The following is a 27,363-nucleotide window of genomic DNA, read 5'->3' on the forward strand; positions in this document are numbered from 1 at the left end:
GGCATGCCAAGACCACACAGCACTAATATTTCTTTCTTCCCTCTCTGCCCAGAGAATTTATAGCCTAAGGAGAATACAATAGAAAACAATTTACTTCTCCAGTTTGGTTTTGGTCATTCCGGGCCAGAGGCATAGACTGTAGTGACTTCCACATGCAGATTTGGGAAAGTGACAAACTTGAAATTTAATTCATCTCTTTGTGATGCGTTTCAAACCTAAGCAATACCATTTTGAGGGATTTGGCCTCATCTTTCTTTCCTTAAACAAATAATATTTTCAGTGATGTCAACTTCACTATTCTAGACCTCATGAGATGGAATTTAGTGTTTGCTTAAGGCTAGTGAGGTCAGCTGAGGAGACACAGTGCAATTGTGCCATGTCTTCCTTTGCACTGGAATTGTGGATGCCTCCAGGCCCACACAGAGGGGCCCCCAGGCATGTTTAAGGAAAGTGCTAAGCAGCAGGATCAGACGACCTCATTAGGGAAAGTGACTGTACCTTGTATTTTACAGATTTTGTTTAAAATGCCCAATCTCAAATTCAGCCTTTTCCAGGCACATTGCCAAATTACAGCAATGGACCATTTTTCAAATGCCAATTTAAAATAAGCCGTCTTGAATGTAGCACTGTGACAAAGGATCCTTTTGGCAGAAAGCCACTTTAGACATCAGATTACTCCAAGCATTATTTTAAAATAGTACCCAGGCCTTTAAGTAATTCAGGTGCTGTTTCCTTTGAACCCAGAAAATGTCAGTGTACCAAGAGCAGACGTAAATGGGGCAGGCCTGGCCAAGAGCTGGATTTCCTTTTCCACAGATGGATTGAGCCCTCATAGTATATAACTGTCCCTTGTCCATCTGTCCGAATGGAGCTATCTTCCTCTGATTCACTCCTTCCCCCGATTCCCTCCCAGATTTAAATATTAAATTGAGTTTGTGGGGGTGAGAGATGGGGTAGTTACGAGGAAAGAAATTCATTGTGAGATATTGAGGGTGAAACTCCTAGAAGAAAATAGAAGAACAATCCTTCTACGAGGTGGATTCTGTGCTTGCTCTTCCCTTTTTATCTGGAATAGCAATTGGGAGGTAGTGACAAGGGCTGCCAGAGGTTTGCTCAAGAGAGTTCTGAAATAATAGGTTTTGGTCTTGTGCAAACAAAGACCTGTAGTTTGTTAGGAGCTTGGGGACAAATGGTAGCAAATGGACAAATGGCCCTGTCTCTGAGCCTGCAAGTCACCGAGGTAGCAGTGGGTGACTTGCTTTCTGTTTCTAGCTCAGGACTTGGGACTTTCTAAGAGATTCTAATATTGCATATGAACCTTGCCAGGGGTGTTTGGACAACACAAAATAGAGAAGCTGAATCAAGCATTTATACTTGTGGGAGTGGTTGCTTGTCTTTCTGACCATACCCTCTCTTCTTCCAGGTTAATTCTAGGATTACTTTCATTGCTGGCTCTCCATTTTTATACCTTCTTATTAAACTGGTTTCCACATTTTGTTAAAATAATCAAGTGTTCAAGAATGTTCAGAAGGTCCAATTTCATTAGGTCATCTGGTCCTTAATCATGAACCTCATATGTGATTTTTTTTTTTTTTTTTGACAGGGTCTCCCTCTGTTACCTAGGCTGGAGTACAATGGTGGGAACATGACTCACTGCAGCCTCGACCTCCTGGGCTCAAGCAGTCCCCCTGCCTCAGCCTCCTGTATAACTGGGACCCCAGGCATGCGCCACCAAGCCTGGCAAATTTTTTGATGTTTCGTAGAAACAGAGTCTCACTATGTTGTTCAGAGGCTGAACTCCCAGGCTCAAGCAATCCTCCCACATTGGCCTTCCAAAGTGCTGGGATTACGGGCATGTGGCACTGCACCCAGCTGTGATTGTTTTATAGTACAATACAGGCAGCTCTTGTGGCTAAGTCACTGCTCTATGGAGAAAGGTTTCTTAAGCCAGGCACCCTGCATGTATGCTCTTACATGCAGGGTATCTGGCATTTCGTATACAGAACTGTTATTTGTATGTCCTTTATATATTTGAATCTTAATAAATCTTGTCCCATTTAAAAACAAATCCAGTTAAGCTTTGAATAAAAAAGGTGTTTCTCTAACTCATTTCTTTGAATTTGCACTAGGCTTTTAGGCTCTTCAGATAGTTGCTAAAGTCCCTAGCAATTGCTGCAGACCAGAACTAAGGTGGTGGCTAAGCCTCAGAATTTAGCTGGTTTGGTGCAAATAGGTACCAAGTAATACTTTATTTAGGCCTACATAGATTAGATGACCTGCCTCCTAGATAACACTGGTATTATAGTATTTTTTTCCGGTTTATTGAGGTGTAATTGACATACAAAAAGCTGTAAATATTTAATGTGTGCAATTTGATGAATTTTGAGATAAGTATATACCCTTGAAGCCTTCATCATAATCAGTGCCATAAACATATCCATCTTCTCCAAGAGTTTCCTCCCATCCTCTTAATTTATTATTTTCTTTGTGATAAGAGCACTTGACATAAGATCTATGCTCTTGGCAAAATTTTAAATATATGCAGTATCATTGACTATAGACACTATTCTGTATGGTAAATCTCTAGGACTTCATCTTGTGTAACTGAAACTTTGTACCCATTGAATGATGATACCTCTCTGTTTTGCCCTCACCCCAGGCTCTGAAAACCACCATTCCTCTCTCTGCTTTGATGAGTTTGACTATTTAGGATTCTTCAGATAAGTAGTATCATATAGTATTTGTCCTTCTGTGTCTAGCTTATTTCATTTAGCATAATGTTCTCCAGGTTTATCCATGTTTTTGCCATCAGCAGGATGTTCTTCTTTTAAGGCTGAATAATATTCCATTGTGTGTATATGTGAGCGTGCATGTGCGTGTGCATATGTGCGTGTAACATTTTCTTTTCTTTCTTTCTTTTTCTTTTCTTTTCTTTTTTTTTTTTTTTGAGACAGTGTCTTGCTCTGTCACCCAGGCTGGAGTGCAGTGGCATGATCTTGGCTCACTGCAGCCTCTGCCTCCCGGGTTCCAGCGATTCTCCCTCAACATCCTGGGTAGCTGGGATTACAGGCATGTGCCACCACACCTGGCTAGTTGTTGTATTTTTAGTAGAGACGGGGTTTCACCATGTTGGTCAGGCCGGTCTCGAACTCCTGACCTCAGGTGATGCACCCACCTCAGCCTCCCAAAGTGTTGGGATTACAAGTGTGAGCCACTGCGCCCAGCTGTAACATTTTCTTTGTCCGTTCATCCATCAAGGGACACTTAGGTTGTTATCTGTGTCTTGGCTATTGTCAATAATGCTGCAATGAACATGGGAGTGTGGGTATCTCTTTTTCTACTGCCTCCCTCCATTCTAGATGTCAGTAGAACTGGCTCTTTGTCCAAAAATTAAGGAGGGGAGAAGCGGGTATAGTGGAATATGAAGGAGGAGAGACATCATAGGTAGTGTTCAGGTATGTATATACTCTGGCTTTGGATACATGACAATAATTTTCTTTTTAAGCAAAGGCGATGTCAAAAAGAGGTTACAAAGACCTGCTGGAAAAAGGAGAAAAGTTTTGCTTCATGAAAAGTCCATGGAGTCAATCTTTACTTACTCTCAAGTTATTCCTGGAGAGTGAATTCTTTACTTTAGGTGCTTGATGCTCAGTAAATTGTGAAACTCTTCCCCCTCTGCATGTAGGCATTAGAGACTTTTGGAGATGCATCCAGAATTTATGAAACTCCTCAGCAATCAAATAATAATGATAAATTACATGGTTGCTTTAGTGCCTTGATGACCTTGTAAGACAACCGGGGGAAACAGAAACTAACATGCCCAGCTAGACCAGGAACTTCATTAGAGCAACATGGCTACTTTCCTACCAGCTGACTTATTTTGTCAGGTTTTAACCTTAATTCTGGAGATTTACCCCCGCCCCATCCCCCGCCACCCTATTCTCTCACACAGACTCCCTAAGACACACATACATACAACTCAGTTCTAATGTGGATGCAAAAATCATTTTATAATGTTTATAGAATATAAGGGCAGTTGACTGAAGGTGAAACATTCCTTCTTTTGGACAGACTCAGGGGAAAGCTGCATGGTTGAACTTTGCTTGTGTGCCACCCCTGCCCACGTGCCATTGAATTTGACTGGAGTCCCTGTGGTGGTGGTTACCTTCCTGCTAAGTCTTCACCTGCTTCCAGAGTCCACTGAGTGCACCTGAGTAGCTCTCTTCACCCGATTTAATTATGCCAGCCTTCAAGAATCCCCTGGCCTTCATCTTCCCTGTGTTTCATGTGTTGGAATACCCTGCAGGAAACTGAGTCCTAAGAAACTGTCAAGATCTTGGCCCTTGAGCCTTGTTTCTGCCAGTAGCCCTTTGAATGAACTGCGACTCAGGGGATAGCCTGGCCTTTTTGCAAAGGCTAGCTTTCCAATTAAATAGCAGAGTTTTGTGGTTAGAGTTGAGAGCTCTGAGATTTCATATCTGTATCAGTAATCCCTAGGAAATGCACAATATTGACCTCTTTCACTTATTTTCTTATAATTTCCATTTCATCATGACTCGAAGGCAACACAGGTAATGCATTTCTGGGGAATTATTGTTGTTGTTAAGTAGTTGGAATCATTCAGATTTTTGCATTGTTCATCGCATCTTGCCCAAGTTGTAGAGTTATTTTCCTGAAATATTTAGTAGACCCAGTGTAGCCAAACAGCTGAGGTATTAAGTTTACTTAGAGTCAAACCAAAAGGAAAAGAAAACTACCTATATCTGGAAGCACTGTTACATAGTAATTTAGTAGGTAAGCTCTGGATTCAAACTGCTTGTATTCAAATCTTGGCTGTTCTACTTACTGTCTGTATAAGCTTTCTAAGTTACTTAACTTCTCTGTGCCTCAGTTTTCTTATCTGTAAAATGAAAAGAATACTATACTCACCTCATAGGGTGGTTCTGATAATTACATAAATTAATTCATATAAAACGCTTGAAACACTGCCTGGCAGATGGTAAATGCTCCAAGGATGCTAGTTCTTATTATACCTAAAGCTAATCTTGAAGTGCTCTGCAATATTTGCCCCTGAAGAAGATGGACATAATGGAAAAAATATTGGACAAATAGGAGTTCTGTGTTTCATTGCTGCCACCATCTACTACATAGCTATATGATTTGGAGACAGTCTTAGTTTCGGTTACCTCATCTGTGAAATTGGGATAATAATGTTTCCCTTAGCAACTGTTCAAACACATGCATTCACGAGTACATATACACACATGCTCACATTCAATGATAGAGAAAGAGATAATTAAGTTAGAACACAGACTTTAAAAAATCTGAAATGACATGAGGCATTTTGCAGATATGGTGATCTGCTGCCATGTAAAAGAGTCCCAGAACAAAATAGATTAATATTTTTATATCTATATGGTATTTTATGGTTTTCAAATGAGATAGGCCATCTTGTATTTATCACAGCTGGCTATATCTGGCTATTGCAAGCCTTTAGGATCTAGGGACAAGTTGTTTGCATATTTTATTCACAGTCTAGCAGAGAGTATACACTCGGTAAATATTAAATGGAAAAAATGTATTTTACACAAGTGCAATCAATCTAATGAGACAGCAAAGATGCCTCAAAAACGGTCTTTAAATAGTTTTTTAGCAAGTGGTTAATGTTGCTGACTTTACATAATGTCAGGGGCCTATGATAATTTAGGTCCCAAACAAGTTGAAATTCGTACTGGACACATCTTTAGAGACTGTGATATGAGTCACCAAGGGAAGCAATAGCCCAAACCTTTGGGGCTTGGGATTGCTTATCTCAGATATACCTTATCATTAACAAGAGAGTAGGCAGTGAGTCTTATGGCTCTCCATCTGTAAAGAGTCAAAAGAAAATTGTTACATTGAGTGCCCGGTTAGTACTTGTTAGGTATATGAATGATTAAGGCCTTGGAAGGGGGTATGTGTTTAAATGTTAAGCCAATTCAGATATGATACTTCTCATTAATGATGGAAAGGAGGGCTAGAATGCACCTTCCAATAACAATGGGGAAGAGGAGTCTGTTGCTTTTGTAATCACTGAAGCTTTGGCTGTAAAGCACTTGCAGAAATAAAAAGTGCCATGGAAATCTTTAATAACTGTTACAGACACAATGCTCTCAATAACAATTGTTGCATACACTACTGGCAATTGACCTTTCTTAGGATATTAATTTAGTGTCTAAGTGGTTTAAGAGGGAAAGAAGAGCATATAAGAGCAAGACTATGTAAAATGCACACACTAATTGTCCTAACAATAACACAAAAGGTCCCCTAGATGTTTGGCTCTTTCTTTTCAATGACTACAGGATATTGAAAAGAAATACAGGTTTTTTATTAGATAAAGGTACTACCAGAATGTTTGCATTTAAACCTTTAAGTGCAGCTATTCCTTCTTTATGGTACAGAATCTTTCATTCAATACTTATTCAAAAGCCTATTTTTATTTTCCTAAGCTATGGTTAGTAATAGTAAGTGCTTGAGAGAAGAAACTCCTTAGCCTTGATTTGTGGAATTATGGTCATACACTATTTAAAAATTCACAAGTTGAGAAAACAATAGCCAGATGTAGAATATATGTTAGTGATTTTTTTTTTTTTGGTCTAGCTAAGATATAATCCACTCTTAGCATGGCTGTTTGGAGTAATCCATGTCCTCTCCTCATAAACTCTTTGGAGAATGACCTTTTTTAAAAAAAGAAAAGTTTTTAATTAAATAGAATGATTTGGTGAGTCCTGGGGGCCTTTTAACTACTCACTATGTGGATTATTGGAAGAACTGTAGTAGAACTTTACTTCTTTGGGTACCATCAGTCTTTCTTTTGTAAAGAATGAACTAAAAAATTTAAGAATGTGATCCTGATACTTCTTTGTAGGTGTCATTTCTTAGCCAGGAGAATGTCAAATAAGTAAGACTATTTTCCAATCAACCAAGAATTAGCTGGTCCAAATGAAATCCTGGGAGACAGAGAAGAATGAAAAAAGGCTAAGGATCATGACTTATAACAGAAATAACTCATCGAGATGATAGCACAAAAATTACCGACCCCCAAGCTTCTCTTACAAGAACCTGAGTTATTCTTGGTGTGTCCACAGTAAAATGGGTTTCTAAACCCCAGTGGCTTTTACAAGACAAACTGTTCTTAAAGTTTTATCTATTTAAGAAACAAGTTTTCATGTGGGATTCTCCTACACTGTTCTGTTTAGCTACTTTCCCGGATTTTCAAGGGTGTCTTTTTCCTGAACCCAGTGTGAAAACAGACACATTCTGAGCCACGATGAAGGTAGCCTTATTAGCAACTCCCTAATTTTAACATTGTTACATTTGACCCACATTTTCAAGATATGGAAAAAGGTAAAAAGATGGAAGATTTTGGAAGGATCATATACATAGATTCAACCGAGGGCATTTTTTCTACTTTCAACTTCTGTTTTAGATTCAGGGGATACATGTGCAGGCTTGTTATATAGATACATTGTGTGATGCTGAGGTTTGGGATATGATTGATCCCATCATCTGAGTACTAAGCATAGTGCCCAGTAGTTAGTTTTTAAACCCCCACCCCTGTAGTTCCCAGTTTCTATTCTTGCCATCTTTATGTCCATGAGTACCCAGTGTTTAGCTCCCACTTATAATTGAGAACATGTGGTATTTGGTTTTCTGTTCCTGCATTAGTTTGCTTAGGATAATGGCCTTCAGTTGCATCCATGTTGCTGCAAAGGAAATTATTTCATTATTTTCTATGGTTGTGTAGTATTCCATGGTGTATATGTACCACGTTTTCTTTATCCAGTTCACCATTGATGGGCACCTAGGTTGGTTCCATGTCTTTGCTATTGTGAATAGCGCTGTGATGAACATGTGAGTGTATGTGTCTTTTTGGTAGAATGATTTATTTTCCTTTGGGTATATACCCAGCAATGCGATTACTAGGTTGAATGGCAGTTCAACTCTTAGTTCTTTGAGAAATCTCCAAACTGCTTTCCACAGTGTCTGAACTAATTTACATTCCCACCAACAGTGCATAGGCATTCCCTTTTCTCTGCATCCTCAGCAACATCTGTTGTTTTTTGACTTGTTTTTTCTTTTTTTTTGGAAACTGATGTTTATTTTTTGCCAAGCTTGCTTCCATGTTGCTTAAGAGCTGATATAAGAACAGCTTAAGACCAACCAGTGGTTGCACCTACCCATTCAGTGGCCTGAGCAGTGGAAGCTGCAGACCAGTTTTCTGTGGCAGGCTAAGCACTCCAGTCTTCAGTAGGGAACTGCTGAATAGGCACAGAGGGCACCTGCACGCCTTCAGACCAGTCTGCCACCTCAGGTTGAGTAGCAGTGAACTCAGGAGCTGGAGCAGTCTATTCACTTTGAAATTCCTCCTTTGTCACAGCCTTTTCAGCAGCAGTCTGCTATTCTTTTTCAATCTCTTCAGGATCTCTGTAGAAGTAGAGATCAGGCATGACCTCCCATGGGCATTCACAGGAAATGGTACCACGCATGTGCAGAACTTCCTGAGCCAGCATCCACCATATCAAACCCACTGAGTGAGCTCCCTTGTTGTTGCATGGGATGGCAATGTTCACATAGAACAGAGGAGAATCTGTGTGACACAGAGCAATGGTGGGAAGATTAACATAAGATGCCTCTGTGAGAGGCTGGTGGTCAGCCCTGGGGTCAGTAACCACAAGAAGCCGTGGCTCCTGAAAGGCTGCCTGGATCTGGTTAGTGAAGGTTCCAGGAGTGAAGTGGCCAGCAATTGGAGTGGCTCCCGTGGCAGCAGCCAACTTCAGCACAGCCCTCTGGCCAGTATTCCTGGAGGATATGACACTGACATCAGCAGGGTTTTCAATGGCAACAATGGCACGAGCTGCCAGCAGAAGATTCTCCCAGGTCCTCTTCAGATTTAGAATGTAGATGCCATCACTTTTCTTTTAGAGATGTACTGTTTCATTTGGAAGTCAAGGTTGGTGCCACCTAAGTGGGTTCCTGCTGCAAGGAACTTAAGGACACCCTCCTATTTCATTTGCAGGACATCAAGGGCTCCGGACGTTGTGAAAGTTTTCCTCTAAGTTAGGACAGGAATCCCAAACAATGCTGTATGGACCCCTCTGTGGGTAGTGTGGAAAGGCTGTTGTTTTTTTTGACTTTTTAATAATACTCATTCTGACTGGTATGAGATGGTATCTCATCGAAGTTTTGATTTGCATTTATCTGATGATTAGTGATGTGGAGCATTTTTTTTTCATATGTTTGTTGGCTACTTTTATGTCTTCTTTTGAGAAGTGTGTGTTCATGTATTTTGCCCATGTTTTAATGGGGTTGTCTTTTGCTTGTTCAAATGTTTAAGGTCCTAATAGATGATGGATATTAGACCTTTGTCGATGCATAGTTTGTGAATATTTTCTCCTACTCTGTAGGTTATCTGTTTACTCTGCTGATAGTTTCTTTTGCTTTGCAGAAGCTCTTTAGTTTAATTAGGTCCCACTTGTCAATTTTTGTTTTTGTTGCAATGGCTTTTGAGGACTTACTCATAAATTCTTTCCCAAGGCCAGTGTCCAGAATGTCAACCAAGGGCTTTGACCACTGCTAGGGAAGACAGTGTTGAACTGCTAATGAGTCCCTGACAAGGTGTTTGCCATTTATAAACATAAACATTTCTATAGTTGCTACTCATACTTGTGAGAAAACATTGTTGAAATGGTATTTTTTCTTTAAGTGATAGGTATAACTTCTCTCTCTCCTTCTCCTTATTTACTTACCTACCTATTTGTTTTTATCCTACTTTGTCCCCAGAGGAATTTAAAGTGCTCTACAAATATGTGCATAATAAATGTAAGATGCAATGCAACTGAAATACATAGGAACTATCCGGCAAAGGGGAAAGTAAGATGGAGCCAAGTGTAAGGTTATGACACAAAGTGCATGGTATGAAGTTTATTATGCTTGATAGAAGCAGACCATAAATCTGGCCCTAAGCCTTCCAGTAATAAATTTGAAGAGGGAAAAATGATGAGTTACCCGAATTATGGTGTCCAGAACATTTAAATAAACTAGTTGTTCAGGAAAGCTAATGGTGGGTAAACGATAAGAAGTAGTTGGGCTAATGAGTTGGTCAACTGTTGCAGACTCATACATTTTCTAGTAGTTAGAGATATTCACTTCTCATTTCTGAGGACCCTTTGAGTGAATTATTTTAATTGTTCTCTCTGATCTATAATAGCCTTTAGGGAAATATCTGTATCTATCTATCTCTCCATCTATCAAATGATATACGTAATAGCCTGTGAAAAGCATATGTTTCTTCTTTCTTTCTTTCACTCATTCCTCTATTCCTCATTGATGTACGTTGTATTTAGAAGCCTAGTGTGTGAAATATAAAAAGCAAGACTGTATATATTTACAGGCTGGTCATGGACCTGCACAAATAAATTGCTTATATTTAATAGCAACTTATTTCTAAGCTTTGTCCATTCTAGTTAAGTTAATGTGAAACATAAAATGCAAGAAAAATCTGACAGAAATTGGAGTAACACTTTTAGTGTCTTCTCTATTATTTAGTTTTTAAAATGTGATGCTTTCCTTACAACCTTAACTTGCAGTTTCTATGTGACTGATTTCTAAAAAATCATTTAGTATTTAAAAATAACATTGAAATGTGTTACCTATTTGGCTGTTTTGGTCCATTAACCTTTTCCAGTGGTTTTTTCAATTAAAATTACATTGATGCCATATGGCATCTATTGTATGTGAAAACTCCCTAACTCATGAAAGAAATGTCAAAGCAGATTGAGGGGGAAAAAGAGGGAGTGATTTAATACTCTTCAGTGGTTCTAGTCACTAGTTCCATCAAGGGCTAATTTCCAAGGTCCAGTCTTTTAAAAAAAATTTAAAAGATTAATAGACCTTATTTGTTTAGAACAGTTTTGGATTTAAAGAAAAATCGAGCAGGTAGTACAGAGTTTCTGTGTGCTCCTTATTCCCTGCACAGGACTTATTCTATTATTAACATTACTAGCATTAGTGTGGTACATTTGTTATGATTAATGAACCAATATTGATACATTATTATTAACCAAAGCCCATAAGTTTACATTAAGGTTCATTCTTTGTATTGCATGGTTCTATAATTTTTTACAAATGTATAATATCTTGTATATTTCATTAGAATATCATACAGTATAGTTTCACCACCCTAAAATCCCATGCTTCACTTACTTCCCAATGTTCTCCTCTCCCCTCTCAAATCCCTGACAACCATTGATTTTTTTAATGTCTCTATAGTTTTGTCTTTTCCAGAATGTCATATGGTTGGAATCATATAGTATGTAGCCTTTCAGACTAGCTTCTTTCACTTAGCAATACACATTTAAAGTTCCTTCATGTCTGTTTGTGTCTTAATCTCTCATTTCTTTTTATTACTGAATAGTATTCCAGTGTATGGATGTACCACAGCTTATTTATCCTATTGAAGGACATCTTGCTTGCTTCCAGTTTTGGTGATTATAAATAAAACTGCTATAAACTCTAGGTTTTGTTGTAGACATGAGTTTTCAAATAAATTGGGTAACCACCAAGGGGCACAACTGCTGGATCACATGGTAAGAGTATGTTTACTTTTATAAGAAACTGCCAAACTGCTTTATAAAGTAGCTGTACCATTTGTATTAATATTCCCTCCAGCAATGCATAAGAGTGCCTGTTGCTCTGCCTCTTTGCCATCATTTGGTGTTGTCAGTGTTATGAATTTTAGCCATTCTAATGGCTTTGTGATGGTATCTCATTGTTATTTTAATTTGCAGTTCCCTAGTAACATATGATATTGAATATCTTTTTCCCATCTGTATATCTTCTTTGGTGAGATGTCTGTTCAGATCTTCTGCCCATTTTTTAATTGAGTTGTTTTCTTACTGTTGAATTGCAAGTGTTCTTTGAGTGTTTTGGATACAAGACCTTTATCAGATATGTGTTTTGCAAATTTTTCTCTTAGTCTATGGCTTGTCTTTTCATTTTCTTGACATATGCTTTACTCTTCATTCTCTTAACATTGCAGAATGGATGTTTTTCTGCTTAGTGCCTAATAAATCTGACTAATCAATTTTCAACTTCATGGATTGTGCTTTTACTGTTATATCTAAAAACTTAGTGCTAAACTTAAGGTCAGTCACCAAGAACTCCCAATTTACTTTCTATAAGTTTATAGTTTTGCATTTTATATTTATGTCTATGATATATTTGACTTAATTTTATGAAAGGTGAAAAGTCTATATCTAGATTCAGTTTTTGCATGTGGATGTCCAATTGTTTCAACACTATTTGTTGCAAAGATTATTCTTTCTTCATTGAATTGTCTCTGCTCTTTTGTCAAAGTTCAGTTGATCATTGTATTTGTGTAGGTCTATTTCTGGGCTCTGTATTTTGCTCCATTTATCTGTTTTTCAATTCTTTCAGCAATACCAAGCTGTCTTTATTACTGTTCCTTGATGGGAATTCTTGAATTCAGGTCATGCCAGTCCTCCAATTTTGTTTTTTTGCAGTGTTGTTACAGCTATTCTGAGTCTTTTGTCTTTCCTTATAAATTTTAGTATTGATGTCCACAAAATAAGTTGCAGGGATTTTGATTGGGATTCATTGAATTTATTGATCATGTTGGAAAGAATTGAAAACTTAATAATATTGAGTCTTTCTATCCATAAACATGGAGTATCTTTTCATTTATTAAGATTTTTAAAATTTCTTTTACCAGAGTTCTGTAGTTTTCCCAATCTGTACACCTTTTATTTCCTTTTATTGTCTCATTGCCGTAGCTAGTACTTTAAGTATAATGTTGAATAGGAGTGCTGAAACAGGGACATTCTTGCCTCATTCCTGATCTTAAGGGGAAAGCATGCAGTTTCTCACCATTAAGCATGATGCTAGCTATAAAATTTTTTTGTGGACGTTCTTTATCAGGTAAAGAAAGTTATCCTATGTTTCTGGTTTGCTGAGAGTTTTGATCATGAATGATGTAGGATGTTGGCGGGAAAAACAGCAAATATTATTGGCAGGAAAAATAGCAAATGTTTTTCCTGCATTTATTGATATGATCAGATGATTTTTCTTATTTAGGCTGTTGATGTGATGGACTACATTAACTGATTTTTTCCCTAGTTTTCTTTATTTTTTTATTTCATTTTAAGTTTCAGGGTACATGTGAAGGATGTGTAGGTTTGTTATATAGGTAAATGTGTGCCATGGTGATTTACTGTGCTTAGCAACCCATCACCTAGGTATTAAGCGCAGCATGCATTAGCTATTTTTCCTAATGTTCTCTCTCCCTCCCCATCTCAACAAGCCCCAGTGTGTATTGTTTACCCCCATGTGCCCATGTGTTCTCATTGTTCAATTCCCACTTATAAATGAGAACATGCGGTATTAGGTTTTCTGTTCCTGCATTAATTTACTGAGGATAACAGCTTCCAGCTCCATTCATGTTCCTGGAAAGGACATGATCTTGTTCATTTTTGTGGCTGCATGGTATTCCAAGATGTGTATGTACCACATTTTCTTTATGCAGTCTACCACTGATGGCCATTTGGGTTGATTCCATGTCCTTGCTCTTGTGAATAGTGCTGCAGTGAACATACACGTGCGTGTATCTTTATAATAGAATGATTTATATTCCTTTGGGTGTATACCAAGTAATAGGATTGCTGGGTCAAATAGTATTTCTGCCTCTAGGTCTTTGAGGAATCACCACACTGTCGTCCACAATGGTTGAACTAATTTACATTCCCACCAACAGTGTAAATGCCTTCCCATTTCTCCACAGCCTCACCAGAAACTGTTGTTTCTTGACTTTTTAATAATTGCCATTCTGACTAGTGTGAGATGATATCTCATTGTGGTTTTGATTTGCATTTCTCTAATGATCAGTTATCTTGAGCTTTTTTTTTTTCATACATGTATTGGCTGCATAAAAGTTTGCAAAGGACATGAACAGAAACTTCATGTGATATGACCAATTTTACCACAGATCCTGGCATGTACCTTGCAGTTACTTCATAAATACTACTTTTCTTTCTTCTGTTAAGGTACCTAAGCTTGAAAACAAGGACCATTTTTATTCTAACCCATTGTGAGGCATTTATACCAGGAACATAAAAAGTTCTTAAGTATTTGCCATTCTTACAGTGCTGAAAAAACTGCCTTGGAAAAAAATAACCTGCTTCTATAAGGACTGCCTTACCCTAAAGGGCTTGAAAGAGATTCCATGGTTCATTTATTCCTCTCTTCTTCCAAACACAAGTATACTCTCCTTTTTTTAAATACCCAGCTTACTACTGAAAAGGCCCATAAAAACATTTCTTCCTGTCTGGGTCTGAATACAAGAACATCAGTATCAAATACTAAGGACAGTCATTTTGCTCCGGTGATAGGCTATATGTCCTGGGGGGTAGTAGAAGTTATTGAACCATTTAAAGAGAGGTAATAGCCTGATTGTACACTTCACCATCAAACCACATCTGGAGAATTGTATCCCTTTTTGAACACCATAACTTAAGGAGGACATTAACAACATTAGAACATGTCCAAAGGGTGATGACCAGAATGATAATGGGGCATCTAGATGTCTAGAAACCTTGCTATATTAGGACATGTATTAACCCAAATTTATTAAATCTATTTGCCTGCACCACTTATTTTTCTTTATGTTGTAAAAAGTTAGAATATTTTCTATTCAATGCCAAAATGTTCATGATAGCTTTGATTTTACATTGTTTGTTCAAAGTTTTCCTGGATATAACCCTTGATTTCTTCCCAGGAAAGAGGCAGAGGAAAACCTCCCCTAGTTGAAGTGTACATTATTATCTGACCAAAAAAAAAAAAAAATCAATGAGCTGAACTTTGCAGTAATTCTAGCCCTTGATTTCATTTCATGAAACCTCAAGTTGCCAAGAAAAGCTGAGCATCACTTTTCACCTAGTGTTGGTTTCTGTAAGTCTCCCAGGAGCCTTTAGTTGACCAGTTATGGTTTGGTTTGTTGTTCTGTGATACAGAAGTAAGTGGGTTGGGGAAAGCCCAGAGATGTGCTAAGTGGATTCTGAGCTGTGGAAGTCGGAGCAGGGAGCACATATGAGCTTGAGGTTCAAAGTAAACCCCTAGACCTTTTCCCCTGCAACATGCATTGTGATTGTTCTTTCTGCAGAAGAGTTCATGATCTTTTATAATTTTCTTTTTCTATAGATTTAAGAGTGCTAGTAGCAGAAACTTTTTAAAAATGTTATGACGGTACAGTCAATGGAATCTTGCTGTTGTACATCTTGCACTTTAGAGAATGAATGCACTGTACTTGAGATAGAGCTTTCCTTGTATAAAATTCATTTTAGGGATGCTTGGATGATTGAGATCTACAGGAGTGGCATATCCACAGCTGTCTTTTCCCTCCTCTTCATTCTGCACAAAGGCAAATGTGAAAGGTGTGCTTCTGCTTTGTTGGTCTTTGGGTTGCAATTCCTTCTAGTATGTTTCCATTTGAAGATGGGAAGCCAATGGGAAAATAATGAGTTTAAAATAGAACTTTACTTTCTGCAAAGGTTTTTGAGAATATGTGTATTGGCTGTAGGTCGAGGGCAGCAAGAGTGTAACTGTTACGGAAGACACTAGTTTGTGTTGATTGCTTCTACTTTCCTGTGTAACCACGGGAAAATGCTTTAACTCTACTGAGCCTCAATTTTGTTATCTATAAAATGGGAGTTGTAATACCAAACTTAAAAGATTGTTGTAAAAAGTAGATGCCATAATATACTTGAGAATGTTTTGTAAACTCTAAACCATATAGCTTGTGAATACTTCTAAGACAAGGATGGTCTATCATTTATCTCCATCTACCCAGCACTTACGTGCCTCTAGCACCTGCCACAGAGCCTGATATATAACAAGTGATTGCCGGCTGAAATTAAAATGAATGAATAGTTTCAAATCTCCAAATTTCTGATGATTTTAATTAATTTGTTGACTGGTCCTCTGTATTGGGCTAATCTCTTGGCCTCATCCAGCTTTTAGAAAACAAGGATTGAGACTAAAGGAGCATGTGGAGTTTGGAGAGTTGTTATAAGATAGACCAACTTTCTAGGAATTGCTTAATGTTCTAAACAAACAAAAAACCAAATGAACATTCAACAACTTATGGAAAGGCAGATTTTTTCCCCCAGGGACACACAGCTGCAAAGTAGAAGTAATCAATGCAAGCTAGTGTCCCTCAGAGACTGTTACACTCTCACTGCCCTCAGACCTGCAGCCAACACACATATACTCAAAACCTTTGTAGGAAGTTAAGTTCTGTTTTAAACTTATTATTTTCTCAAGTGAGCTTGGAAGCCCAATCGAATTGTCCTGGCAATTGTTCAACATTGCTGGCCATGTCATAAGCCCAAGGGAAGAATCTAGGGAGCATGTTCTACCCTGGGAGGGATCTGGGGCAGATGGTGGTAGCACAACCTAGAGCTCAGTTCTGCCACAGATGACTGAAATGTTGGACTAAGTGATCCCAAGGAACTGTTAGAGTATGGTCTCTCTAGTAGTCTAGAAGTGGTAATAATTTGATTTTTCAAGGCTCATGAACTGGCATCATTTGGAGTACATCTGTCATGGACCTTTGAACTTTGGAAGGAAATGGAAGGAAGGACTAAGTTAATTTTAAGTGTCTCAGGAAACTTGGCTGTTTTTGTTTTTAAACTGTCTTACTTCTTCAAAAGCCTATTGTGGTTGTTTTTCCTTCCCTCATATAAATGTAGAACTCTGATTATATGAAATAATTTGGGTCTGGGATGTTTCAGTTTGGAGAAAATGAGATGGTGACATTACTACTTTCTTTTTCAAACCAATGACACTGATTAGGTTTTATGCAAAGGGATTGGGGCAGCAGATGTAACCATGAATTTGTGGTCTCTGTAGAGCAGATAAGGCTTCCAAGCCACGTGAAAGCTGAACTTAGCAAGGAAGCTTAGTAGTTATCCCTCCGGATGTTCAGCTTGCAAATACCAGAGGTATTGTTTTCAATACCAAATGATAGATAAGTACATGGATTGTTTTTCCACCCAGATACAAATGCATTGGATAAATTCCATTTCCAGGTCTGGCAGTCTGTCAGAAAGCTCTCTTTAAAGTTATCAGGAGAAAATTACCAAAATGATTAAATTTGTGATAGCTTTTATTCTTGGCTAGGAACTTGCCTCCCCTCCAGGGCTAAACAGGCTTAAATTGTTGTGTGAGTTTATACAATATATGGTTTGTTGTCAAATATTTATCTCTGTCTAAAAATGAAATGTCCTGAAATACAATTTCTTTTTAACTGAATAAATCAATGTGAGAAAGAGAAATAACTTCTCATTTAGCCAATTTTTAATCAATGTTTTCATGAAAGGCCGAAATGTTAACCGAATCCTGGCTTTTGTCATTTGAAATATAATTTGTGTGTTAAGAATTTATGTGCACATCAGAATCTGGACTTCATGTTCAGAAAGGAAAATTGATTTATAGGAGCAAACAACTGCAAGAGTAGAGGCAATGCCAGAAGTGAATGAGAGTCAATTATTTAACGCAAATGGGACCTTAATCACCACAGCAATAGAGAACTCTCAAATTCATTTACACCCTGGATTTTCATGCTTTAATTTGTACACATTTTTGTGTCTTTCTTTTTTTTTTTTTTACAGAGGCCTTTGAAATTGTTGTTCGCCATGCCAAGAACTACACCAATGCCATGTTCAAGAACAACTACCCAAGCCTGACTCCACAAGCTTTTGAGTTTGTGGGTGAATTTTTCACAGATGTGTCTCTCCATATCTTGGGTTCTGACATCAATGTGGATGACATGGTCAATGAATTGTTTGATAGCCTGTTTCCAGTCATCTATACCCAACTAATGAACCCAGGTCTGCCTGATTCAGCCTTGGACATCAATGAGTGCCTCCGAGGAGCAAGACGTGACCTGAAAGTATTTGGGAACTTCCCCAAGCTTATTATGACCCAGGTTTCTAAGTCACTGCAAGTCACTAGGATCTTCCTTCAGGCTCTGAATCTTGGAATTGAAGTGATCAACACAACCGATCACCTGAAGTTCAGTAAGGACTGTGGCCGAATGCTCACCAGAATGTGGTACTGCTCTTACTGCCAGGGACTGATGATGGTTAAACCTTGTGGTGGTTACTGCAATGTGGTCATGCAAGGCTGTATGGCAGGTGTGGTGGAGATTGACAAGTACTGGAGAGAATACATTCTGTCTCTTGAAGAGCTTGTGAATGGCATGTACAGAATCTATGACATGGAAAACGTACTGCTTGGTCTCTTTTCAACAATCCACGATTCTATCCAGTATGTCCAGAAGAATGCAGGAAAGCTGACCACCACTGTGAGTACCAGTCTACAGTTTTCGGAGGATTTGGGCCTTATTGGGGTGAGATGGCCAGTAGCAGGTGCTGATAGAGAGAAATGATAACAAAATTGGAAGCGGGGGAAGGGATGATGATAGACTGAATGACCTCACAGAGTTAGGCAGCATATTAAGACCACAGGCTATTATGGTCCACCCACTTCCTTACTGTGTGACGTTGGGAAGTCATTTTATCTTTATGGGTTCATTTTTCTGATTCATGAAATGGAAATAAAAAGAATATCTTCTTCATAGGGAATGGCGTTTGTTAAAGCACTTAGCACGTGTCTGGTACGTGGTAAGTCTTCAATAAATGTTGGCTATTATTAGCATTATTGTCAGTTATCATAATCCTCATTTTTGATACATAATAGATGACAAGCCTGTGAAGTGGGAGCTATTATCTTCATTTTATAAATGAGGAAACTGAAGCTTAATGAAATTGCAGCTTGCCTAAGAGCACCCACCTAAAGTTAGTGGAAGAGCCATGCTTCAGAAATTGACCAGATCTCCCTTTAATTTGGTTATCACCAATTTTTCTGATTCTAATTTCCTCTTGGTGTTTTCAGTCATGTATATCACATTAGCATTTTGAGTAGTAACTTCAAACACAGAAGACCCAGCTAGAGTTCACTAACTAAACCTCACAAGCACATAAGCAAGGCAAACAATCCATGTTCTCCAGTGGTTTTGTTTATAGCCTTGATTCTATCAGTCTAAGCCTGATGAAATTCGTGATGGAGGAAGGGAAGTTCTGTGAGTGAGGCAGCAGTTTGCTTGGTTTCAGTCAGATATTGTTAGTAACGGAACCACAGGAGACACCAACTTCCAATATATAGCAGAACATGTAGCCAAGAGCTACCAGTCAGTTCCCCTAAAGTAGTATCTGATTCCTGAATGCTGCCAGCTTTGTAGAATGAGGTGGCAGAATAGTATATTACACTACCATTGTTGAGCTTCCACTACATCTCAAGTGCTATGCTGGCTAGTTTACATAATATCATTTCATAGTAACCCATGAAATCAGTCCTAATAAACCTAAAAGCTGGGTTTTGCCTTGTTTTTCTGTTTTAGAAATATTCTATTTCTCCTTTCTGCTAATTATTTTTCATTGATATACAATAGATGTACCTATTTTCAGGGGACATGTGATAGTTTAATACATTCATATAATTTGTAAAGGTCAAATCAATATGATTGGGATATCCATCACCTAAATATTTGTCTTTATGCTAGAAACATTCAAATTCTTCTTTTCTAGCTACTTTGAAATATATGTGGCCAGGTGCTGTGGCTTATGCTTGTAATCCCAACACTTTGGGAGGCCGAGGTGAGAGGATTGTTTGAGGCTGGGAGTTCAAGACCAGTCTGGGCAACATAGAGACCCCATCTCTACCAAAAAAAAAAAAAATTACAAAAAACTAGCTGGGCATGGTGGCATGCTACTGGGGAGACTGGAGTGGGAGGGTGACGGGCTCAGGAGGTCAACTCTGCAGTGAGCCATGATCACGCCACTGCACCTCAGCCTGGGCGAAAGAATGAGAAATGAGACCCGTTCTCAAAAAAAAAAAAAAAAAAAAAGAGAAAGAAATATATGATAGATTACTATACACTGTAGACACCCTACTGATCTATCAAACACTGAGTCTTATTTCTTCCTCAAAGCTAGTTAAGTCAGAGGAGCTGGGATTCAAACCCAGACCTTGTTGGCTTGGTTGATCCACACCCTTAGCATCTATACAGTGCAACTGCTATGCACTCTGAACCATTGCTTATCCAAAATGTGGAGGATGGATTAGGCTATTTCAGCTTGTCTTTAAACTCTAGGGGTAGTTAGTTTCTTTGGTGAATTAAACTAGGAAAGAGGACAAAAATGATGCAACCCTCGGCCTGGTTACTTATGGAGTTGCTGTAATTGCCCCATTCACAATGTTAGTCATTTAAAACACATTTCCTGTGAAAATATTTTATAGTAAAATGAACAAAAATGTCCTATCTAATTACAGTGTTCTTCAGTGGCTAATTATTCCCTTGACTGCTTCACAATTTGAGGCCAGATTCTGGGGCCTTCTGCAAAAGTAAATTTTACCAAACTAGAGAAAGTAAATGCATTCATATGTTCATTCACCTAATACTAATTCAGGGCCTACCATGTGTAAGACACAAAGCAAGCATGCCAGGGGCGTGGAAATGCTTTCAGTAAGAGGAAAATAAAGAGACAACATTAAAGACAGGGTGTAGGAGTGTTTAAAGGTTGCCTCTGATATTGGTCACTTCACAGCAACACAATTGATCTTGAAAACAAGTATCCTCCTTTGGTGCATTTCTTTCTTTCTTTCTTTCTTTCTTTCTTTCTTTCTTTCTTTCTTTCTTTCTTTCTTTCTTTCTTTCTTTCTTTCTTTCTTTTCTTTCTCTTTCTTTCTTTCTTTCTTTCTTTCGACAGAGTCTCGCTCTGTTGCTCAGGCTGGAGTGCAGTGGCATAATCTCTGCTCACTACAACCTCCGCCTCCTAGTTCTAAGCGATTCTCTTGCCTCAGCCTCCCAAGAAGCTGGAATTAGAGGCACATGCCACCATGCCTGGCTAATTCTGTACTTTTAGTAGAGACGAGATTTCACCACATTGGTCAGGCTAGTCTCGAACTCCTGACCTCAGGTGATCCACTCACCTAGACCACCCAAAGTGCTGGGATTACAGGCGTGAGCCGCTGTACCCGGCCATGTGGTGCTTTTAAACACATAAAAAAATGAAGTGAGGAGCTTATAAAGAATTAAGTGCACTGTTTTGATCAGACACTAGACATGAAGGTTCATTTAGGAAACATTTATTAAACATCTGCTTTGCGTATGGCACTTTGCTAGGTGCTGGATATTCAAAACTACCCAAGACAGTTCTTAAGTCTTGAAAAGGTCACAGTCTAGTTGGTAGACAGACATGTAACAGAATACATTTCACCATAGTGAACATTTCACCATAATGTGAATGTTGAAAGGACTGTGAGAGATTAGCTAGTCCAATCCCATTGATTTACAAAGGAAGAAATAAAGTTCAGGGAGGCTTACCCAAAGTTATATAATTAATGGAGGAGCCAGAAGTAGAATCCAAGGTCTTCTGCTGCTACAATCTAGTACTTTTTCCATCATACCAGTCTGTCCCCCCTTTGGCCCCCCTAGACTTTTACTCTAAGAGCTCCATTAGGATTTTGCAAACACATAGTGAACCTAAATTGGATAGCTATTTCTGGCTGCCAAACCTGCTACATTTTAGGTGCATGCACATGAGTGCAGGGGGAGTGCATTTCATGTCATTATCATTCAGGAAGAAAGGCTTTGGCTGTCAAGAGGTGCTCAGTGATGCAGGCCCTTTCTGTTTTGGCCATTAAGGGCCTGATTGCTCCCAGCTCCCAGCTGGTTATGAGAGTGTGAATTCTGCCATCCCCAGGGAATGCCTGAACTAAACCAGAAAACATATGTAAACTCTGCCTTGTTCGTGTTTTATGATCACCAACTCTTAAGTAATATGTACCAAATGGTGGGGGTAGGGGAATCACTGGCCAGGTGTGATCCAGCCCATACTCAGTACGGGTCAAAAAGGGACTGGGCATTTATGAGGGCGAAGGGAAGTCGGAGCTGCAGAACTCTATTCACATTAACAAACCCACAGAATGCCCCAAAGCAAAAGCTGGTTTAAAACTAAAGCTTTAATGAGATTCTCCAGTAGCACCCTCACCTTCCTGTTGCGATAAAATGTAAAAACCTGCCATTCAGTCCTGCTTGAGGTTCAGTTGTGGTGAGAGACTTCTTTAAAAATATCCTCTTCCTGAGCTCTGCTGGGATATCCTTTCGAGATGGTTTTAAGCCATGACCTGAGGTCTGCCACACAGAGACTTTGCCTAGTTGTTTTTGTGGCTGTCATCTACCCAGATTATGAAGATTGCTTCGGTCTTCTAAGTGAGTGTGGTACTGTTCGGTTTTTTAAGTGTGGCTGGTTGGTGCTTTAGTTTTCTCTAGCATAGTTCTCAATACTTCAGACTACCAAGTGAAGGCAGGCAGACAAATACTGGGGTATTGTCTCTGGCAGCACCACTGGAGGTGGTAAAGGATCCTGTTCTCAAACTCGGCTCATCATCACAATCACCTGGGTTACTTGTTAGACACATTCCTGGAGTCCACCCCTGCAGAGATTCTGATACCAAAGGTGTGTGAAGAGGTCAGATGATTTTCTTTCGTTTTGTTCTGTTTTGTTTTTTGAGACAGGGTTTCACTCTGTCACCCAGGCTGGAGTGCAGTGGCTCGATCTTGGCTCACTGCAACCTCCGTCTCCCAGGCCCAAGGGATTCTCGTGCCTTGGCCTCCTGAGTAGCTAGGATTACAGGCGTGTGCCAAGACACCTGGCTAATTTTTTGTATTTTTAGTAGAGATGGGGTTTCGCTATGTTGGCCAGGCTGGTCTCGAACTCCTGGTCTCAAGCAATCCACCTCCCTCAACCTCCCAAAGTGCTAGGATTACAGGCTTGAGCCACCGTGCCCAAATGATTTTTCATTTAAGAAATGTCCCAGTTGATTCTGATGCTCCCTTGGGGGCATATCCAGCCACCTCGTTTGGAAGATAAAGAAAATAAGCCCCAGAGGTTGGAAGTGAATGGCCTATGTTCCACAGGCAATTAGTGGCAAAGCTAGGACCTTTAATTCTTCATCTATAAAATGGGGTTGAGATATGGCAATTAAATGCAATGTTAGGTTCAGGAACATGGCAAATACTCACTAAGTCCCAGTCCAGTACTCTTTCTTACTACAGTGATCTAAGTGCCAAACGAAAAATGAGTTTTTCTTAAACTTATTTTTAGGTGCCAAGATCTCTTAATGTTATTTTAGTCTAAATGAAGTAAATAAAAATAGTAAGTGTGTGAGAATGTGTGTGTAAATACATGTGTGGGGGGGAGGGGAGAGAGGGAGGGAGGGAGGGGGAAAGAGAAGATTTGTGCTGATAATCCAAGAAAGTATTAATGATGAGACTATAAATAGATCCGTTTTGCAAACTGAGGTAAATATCTGTACAAACTAGGATAAATGTCTTGGCCCCAAGTGAGAATTGAATAGATCTTTAACAGTATTTGGGTGAAAGTATCACTATTAAATTTATCAGTGCATTATTGAATTCTATATCTTATACCTTAAAGCAACTACAAATATGTACCATTTTGCAATACATATATTTTCAGTATTGTTACACCCAAACTGCTGAATGCCACAGCTTCTTTTTAAAATACAACTGTTTTTATCCTGAAAACCATTTTGATTGCTGTTACCATATACCATGTGTGGACTATATGCATAGCCATTGTATATTTCATGTATAATTTATCCATTTACTAAATGATTAATAATTAGCATGTTGGATGTTTATCCCTCTCCCAGAAACTTTCCCAAAACTTTCTGTAATTTTGTTCACTTCCTTTAATCCCCAAAGTAACTACTCACATGTCTTCACATGGCGATTTGCACTTTTATTTTTCTGCGTGTACACACATACATACTATCTTTATTTATTCATTTCAGCATTTCTCAGAGTTAGTGCTTCCTCTCCCACAATTTCATTACCTTGGCTTGTTCTATTCTTCCTTGAACATTGTGTAGAATTGCAACCTTTTCTACCACCATTATTTCTTCCTTTCTTTTTTCTTTGTGATATTCATTTTAGCACTATCTGAAATAGTATTCATTGCAGGAAGCATTTATTGAGCATCTAATAATGGAAACACTATGGTAGCCACTGGGGATCAGAGAGAATAGCTGGAAAGATGCACATGACTCTGTTGTGTTGCCCTCAGTGGTCACTTGGCTAGTAGGTGGCAGAAGTGGTATTCAAAGCTGAATCTGTCTGACTCCAAAGCTCATGCTCTTAACCATTACTCTATATTGCTCTCTCAAGTAGTTCTATTCTCTTCAGCAGGATCTTTATTCCCCAAACACAGACTAAGTAGGTTTTTATTATATTATTTAATATCCTGTATTACTCCCTACTGTTTTTCCAGCTGCACAATCAGTTTTTGAATTCATTCTCCCTCCTTGGAGACTTTTGCTCTAGTATTTCCCAATGAAGTACTAAAAGGCATGAGATTTTTCATCTTCCTAACACTTAAAGGAACAGAGTAGTTTCAAGGAGAAGAAGGAATGTTTGTGCAGGTGATGGAAGGTCCAGTCACACAGTCAGATGACTTGGCCTGGAATCTATGTGAGCAGTGCCGGTGGTGAGAAAGAGATTCTCTTCTACTTGCAAAGTTGGAAATCTGCCAATTGGACCAACAGATAGTTTTTAATGCATCTGCCTTTGATTCCGGACATTAGAAGAACATCAGATCTCCGGTATGGAGTGTCCTTGGCATTTAATAATAGTAACATGGCCTACTGAGAACCTAACGTATCCAAGTACATCCATTTCCTTTGCTAGGATTTCTGAAGTCAGTATTTATTTTTGTGTGCCAGGAAGCTCTGGGGAAGATTCTCTGTTGATCCTCAATAATAATTAACTCCATCAAACTCTTATATTTTGCTGTCAGTGTGAGTGACTGTAAGTCATCAGAATTTCCAAGATTAGCCTTACCTTCCTCTCCACTGTTGAAGGCTGAGGTTATTTCTCAGGTGTCAGAATGTCAGTGTTTTTCTCCTCATGCTATCACTTTGGACTTTCATTTTTCAATCTCAGATAGAGATACCTTGTCTGAATTCATACAAACTGTTTTCAGTATCAAGTGATTTGAAAGTGATAAAAACAAGTAAATGGCTCACTACCTAATTGGTGTCTGCAGGTCAGCATCTAGAACAATGGTAAGGAACTTTACTTACACAAGGTTTATTTCTGGAAAGACAAAAACTGTTTACAGGCTACCATCATTTTTTCATTCACAATCAAAATAGCTTCAGTGATTTCCATGGAGAAAATATATAGTTTTAAAACACACATTACCTATTTATTGCAAGAATACAAATGAAAAAATTGGCACCATGTTTTAGGCAATAAATGTTAACTTTATGGTAGGTTTCAAAAAGTGGTTACATAAAGGGAGCCTTTTTAAATGTTTCATCCTGAAATTATACATACATTACAGGTCATGTTAAGAAATTAGATAAGTTCTTCATAAATCTAGAATTGCTTGCCTTTGCCTGGGCATAATTGCCAGTTGCTTATATGTTCTGAATTTTTAGAGAGAAATTTTACATCCTTTCTGTGGTCAGTGGACTGATGTGGCAGGAACACATCCTCAAGAGCTGTGAAAGATCTGAGATTTTTACCCTGATTGCAAGCAAACAAGTTAGCCTGCTGAAGTTTCATCGATGTTAGTTAATGGCATAAGACTCCTGAGTCAGAGATGAAGGACAGTTTATTGCTTACAGCAATAGCAGCAGCCAGAGTATTAGCATTTGTGCCAGATCCCTGAGTCCCAATTCCCACAGGGTAAGGCAAAGAGAACTGAATGACTCCTGTACACATAGTAAGTTGTATTATAGAAGAGAAACTTTGAACTTAGGGAACTCAAATCTTTTATAATAGATGGTAAGCCCACCTGCTCTTTATTCTAAAGGGAAATATCATCTCTATCTTCCAAGGCTACAAAGATACTTGAAAAGGATAGTCTGGAACAAAGGGTAGTCAGTTCGTCTGTTCCTAAGACATGCCAAAACACAAGAGATCCATGGAGAATTGTCTTCCAACACATGGTCCCCCACCCTTGGATGGCTCCAAGAACCTTTCAAGTTCTCAATGCTTTTGGAGGATCTGGCAAGGAAATTAGAAGTTAGTAAAAGACAGTTAGCTCAACCCTGACTGATTGGCCGAAAAGCAGGCCCGTGTGCCACCTGTTGGAGGGTAGCAGAAGGCACATCCAAATACTGAGAACAGTGGCAGTTTTCTCAGCTCTTCAGAGAATACTTTAAAAAGAAAATATCAAAGAGGCACCTGTTTGTTGCTTTTCATTAGCAGTAAACTCTGCTATTGTGAGCCTCCAGCTACTCCACTGCTCTCTTTTCAGTCTCTAAGCTGTCATTTCCTTTCTTGCTCTGTTCAGGCTGTAGGGTTGGGAGTTTTGTGTTGCTAAGTGACTTGGCTGAATTAAGTTTTCTGTTTTATTGCACTTCTAGGGTGAAGCACTGTGATGACCACAGAGTGGTAAGCACATGCTTATCCATGCCTACTGGCAGTGACAGAGGACGGATTCGTCCTCAGAGTGTATCCAGAAAGGTTAGAAAGTCAGAGATATTTGCCCAGGTAGGCAGAAGTCCAAGAAGATCTCACCATGACCTGATATTCTCAGTACCCCTGTGGTCCTGAGACAACAGTGAGGGAGCCAACAATGCCTTTTTAAAAATAAACTTTAAGTTCTGGGATACATGTGCAGAACATGCAGGTTTGTTGCATAGGTATACATGTGCCATTGTGGTTTGCTGCACCCATCAACCTGTCATCTACATTAAGTATTTCTTCTAATGCTATCCCTCCCTAACCCTCCACCCCCTGACAGGCCCCAGTGTATCATGATATGTTCCCCTCCCTGTGTCCATGTGTTCTCATTGTTCAACTGCTACTTATGAATGAGAACATATGGTGTTTGGTTTTCTATTCCTGTGTTAGTTTGCTGAGAATGATGGTTTCCAGCTTCATCCATGTCCCTGCAAACGACATGAACTCATCCTTTTTTATGGCTGCATAGTATTCCATGGTGTATATGTGCCACATTTTCTTTATCCAGTCTAACATTGATGGGCATTTAGGTTGGTTCCAAGTCTTTGCTATTGTGAACAGTGCTGCAGTAAACCTACATGTGCATGTGTCTTTATAGTAGAATGATTTATAATTCTTTAGGTATATACCCAGTAATGGGATTGCTGGGTCAAATGGTATTTCTGGTTCTAGATCTTTGAAGAATCACC

General features: G+C 38.9%; 1 protein-coding gene and 1 pseudogene across 3 annotated transcripts in view; one reads left to right on the forward strand and one right to left on the reverse strand.

Moving 5' to 3' along the window:
* Window positions 1-27,363, forward strand: part of LOC105481423 (glypican 3) — a 458,216-nt gene that overhangs the window by 217,868 nt on the left and 212,985 nt on the right. For all 3 annotated transcript variants that reach the window (XM_011741015.3, XM_011741017.3, XM_011741016.3), the window contains exon 3: window positions 17,724-18,418. In XM_011741015.3, coding sequence (XP_011739317.1) covers window positions 17,724-18,418 — 695 coding nt within the window. The remainder of the gene's footprint in view (window positions 1-17,723; window positions 18,419-27,363) is intronic.
* LOC112426574 (small ribosomal subunit protein uS2 pseudogene) lies at window positions 8,193-10,164 on the reverse strand (annotated as a pseudogene).

This window comes from Macaca nemestrina, chromosome X (assembly GCF_043159975.1).
Source record: "Macaca nemestrina isolate mMacNem1 chromosome X, mMacNem.hap1, whole genome shotgun sequence".
In the NCBI taxonomy this organism is placed as follows: Eukaryota; Metazoa; Chordata; class Mammalia; order Primates; family Cercopithecidae; genus Macaca; species Macaca nemestrina.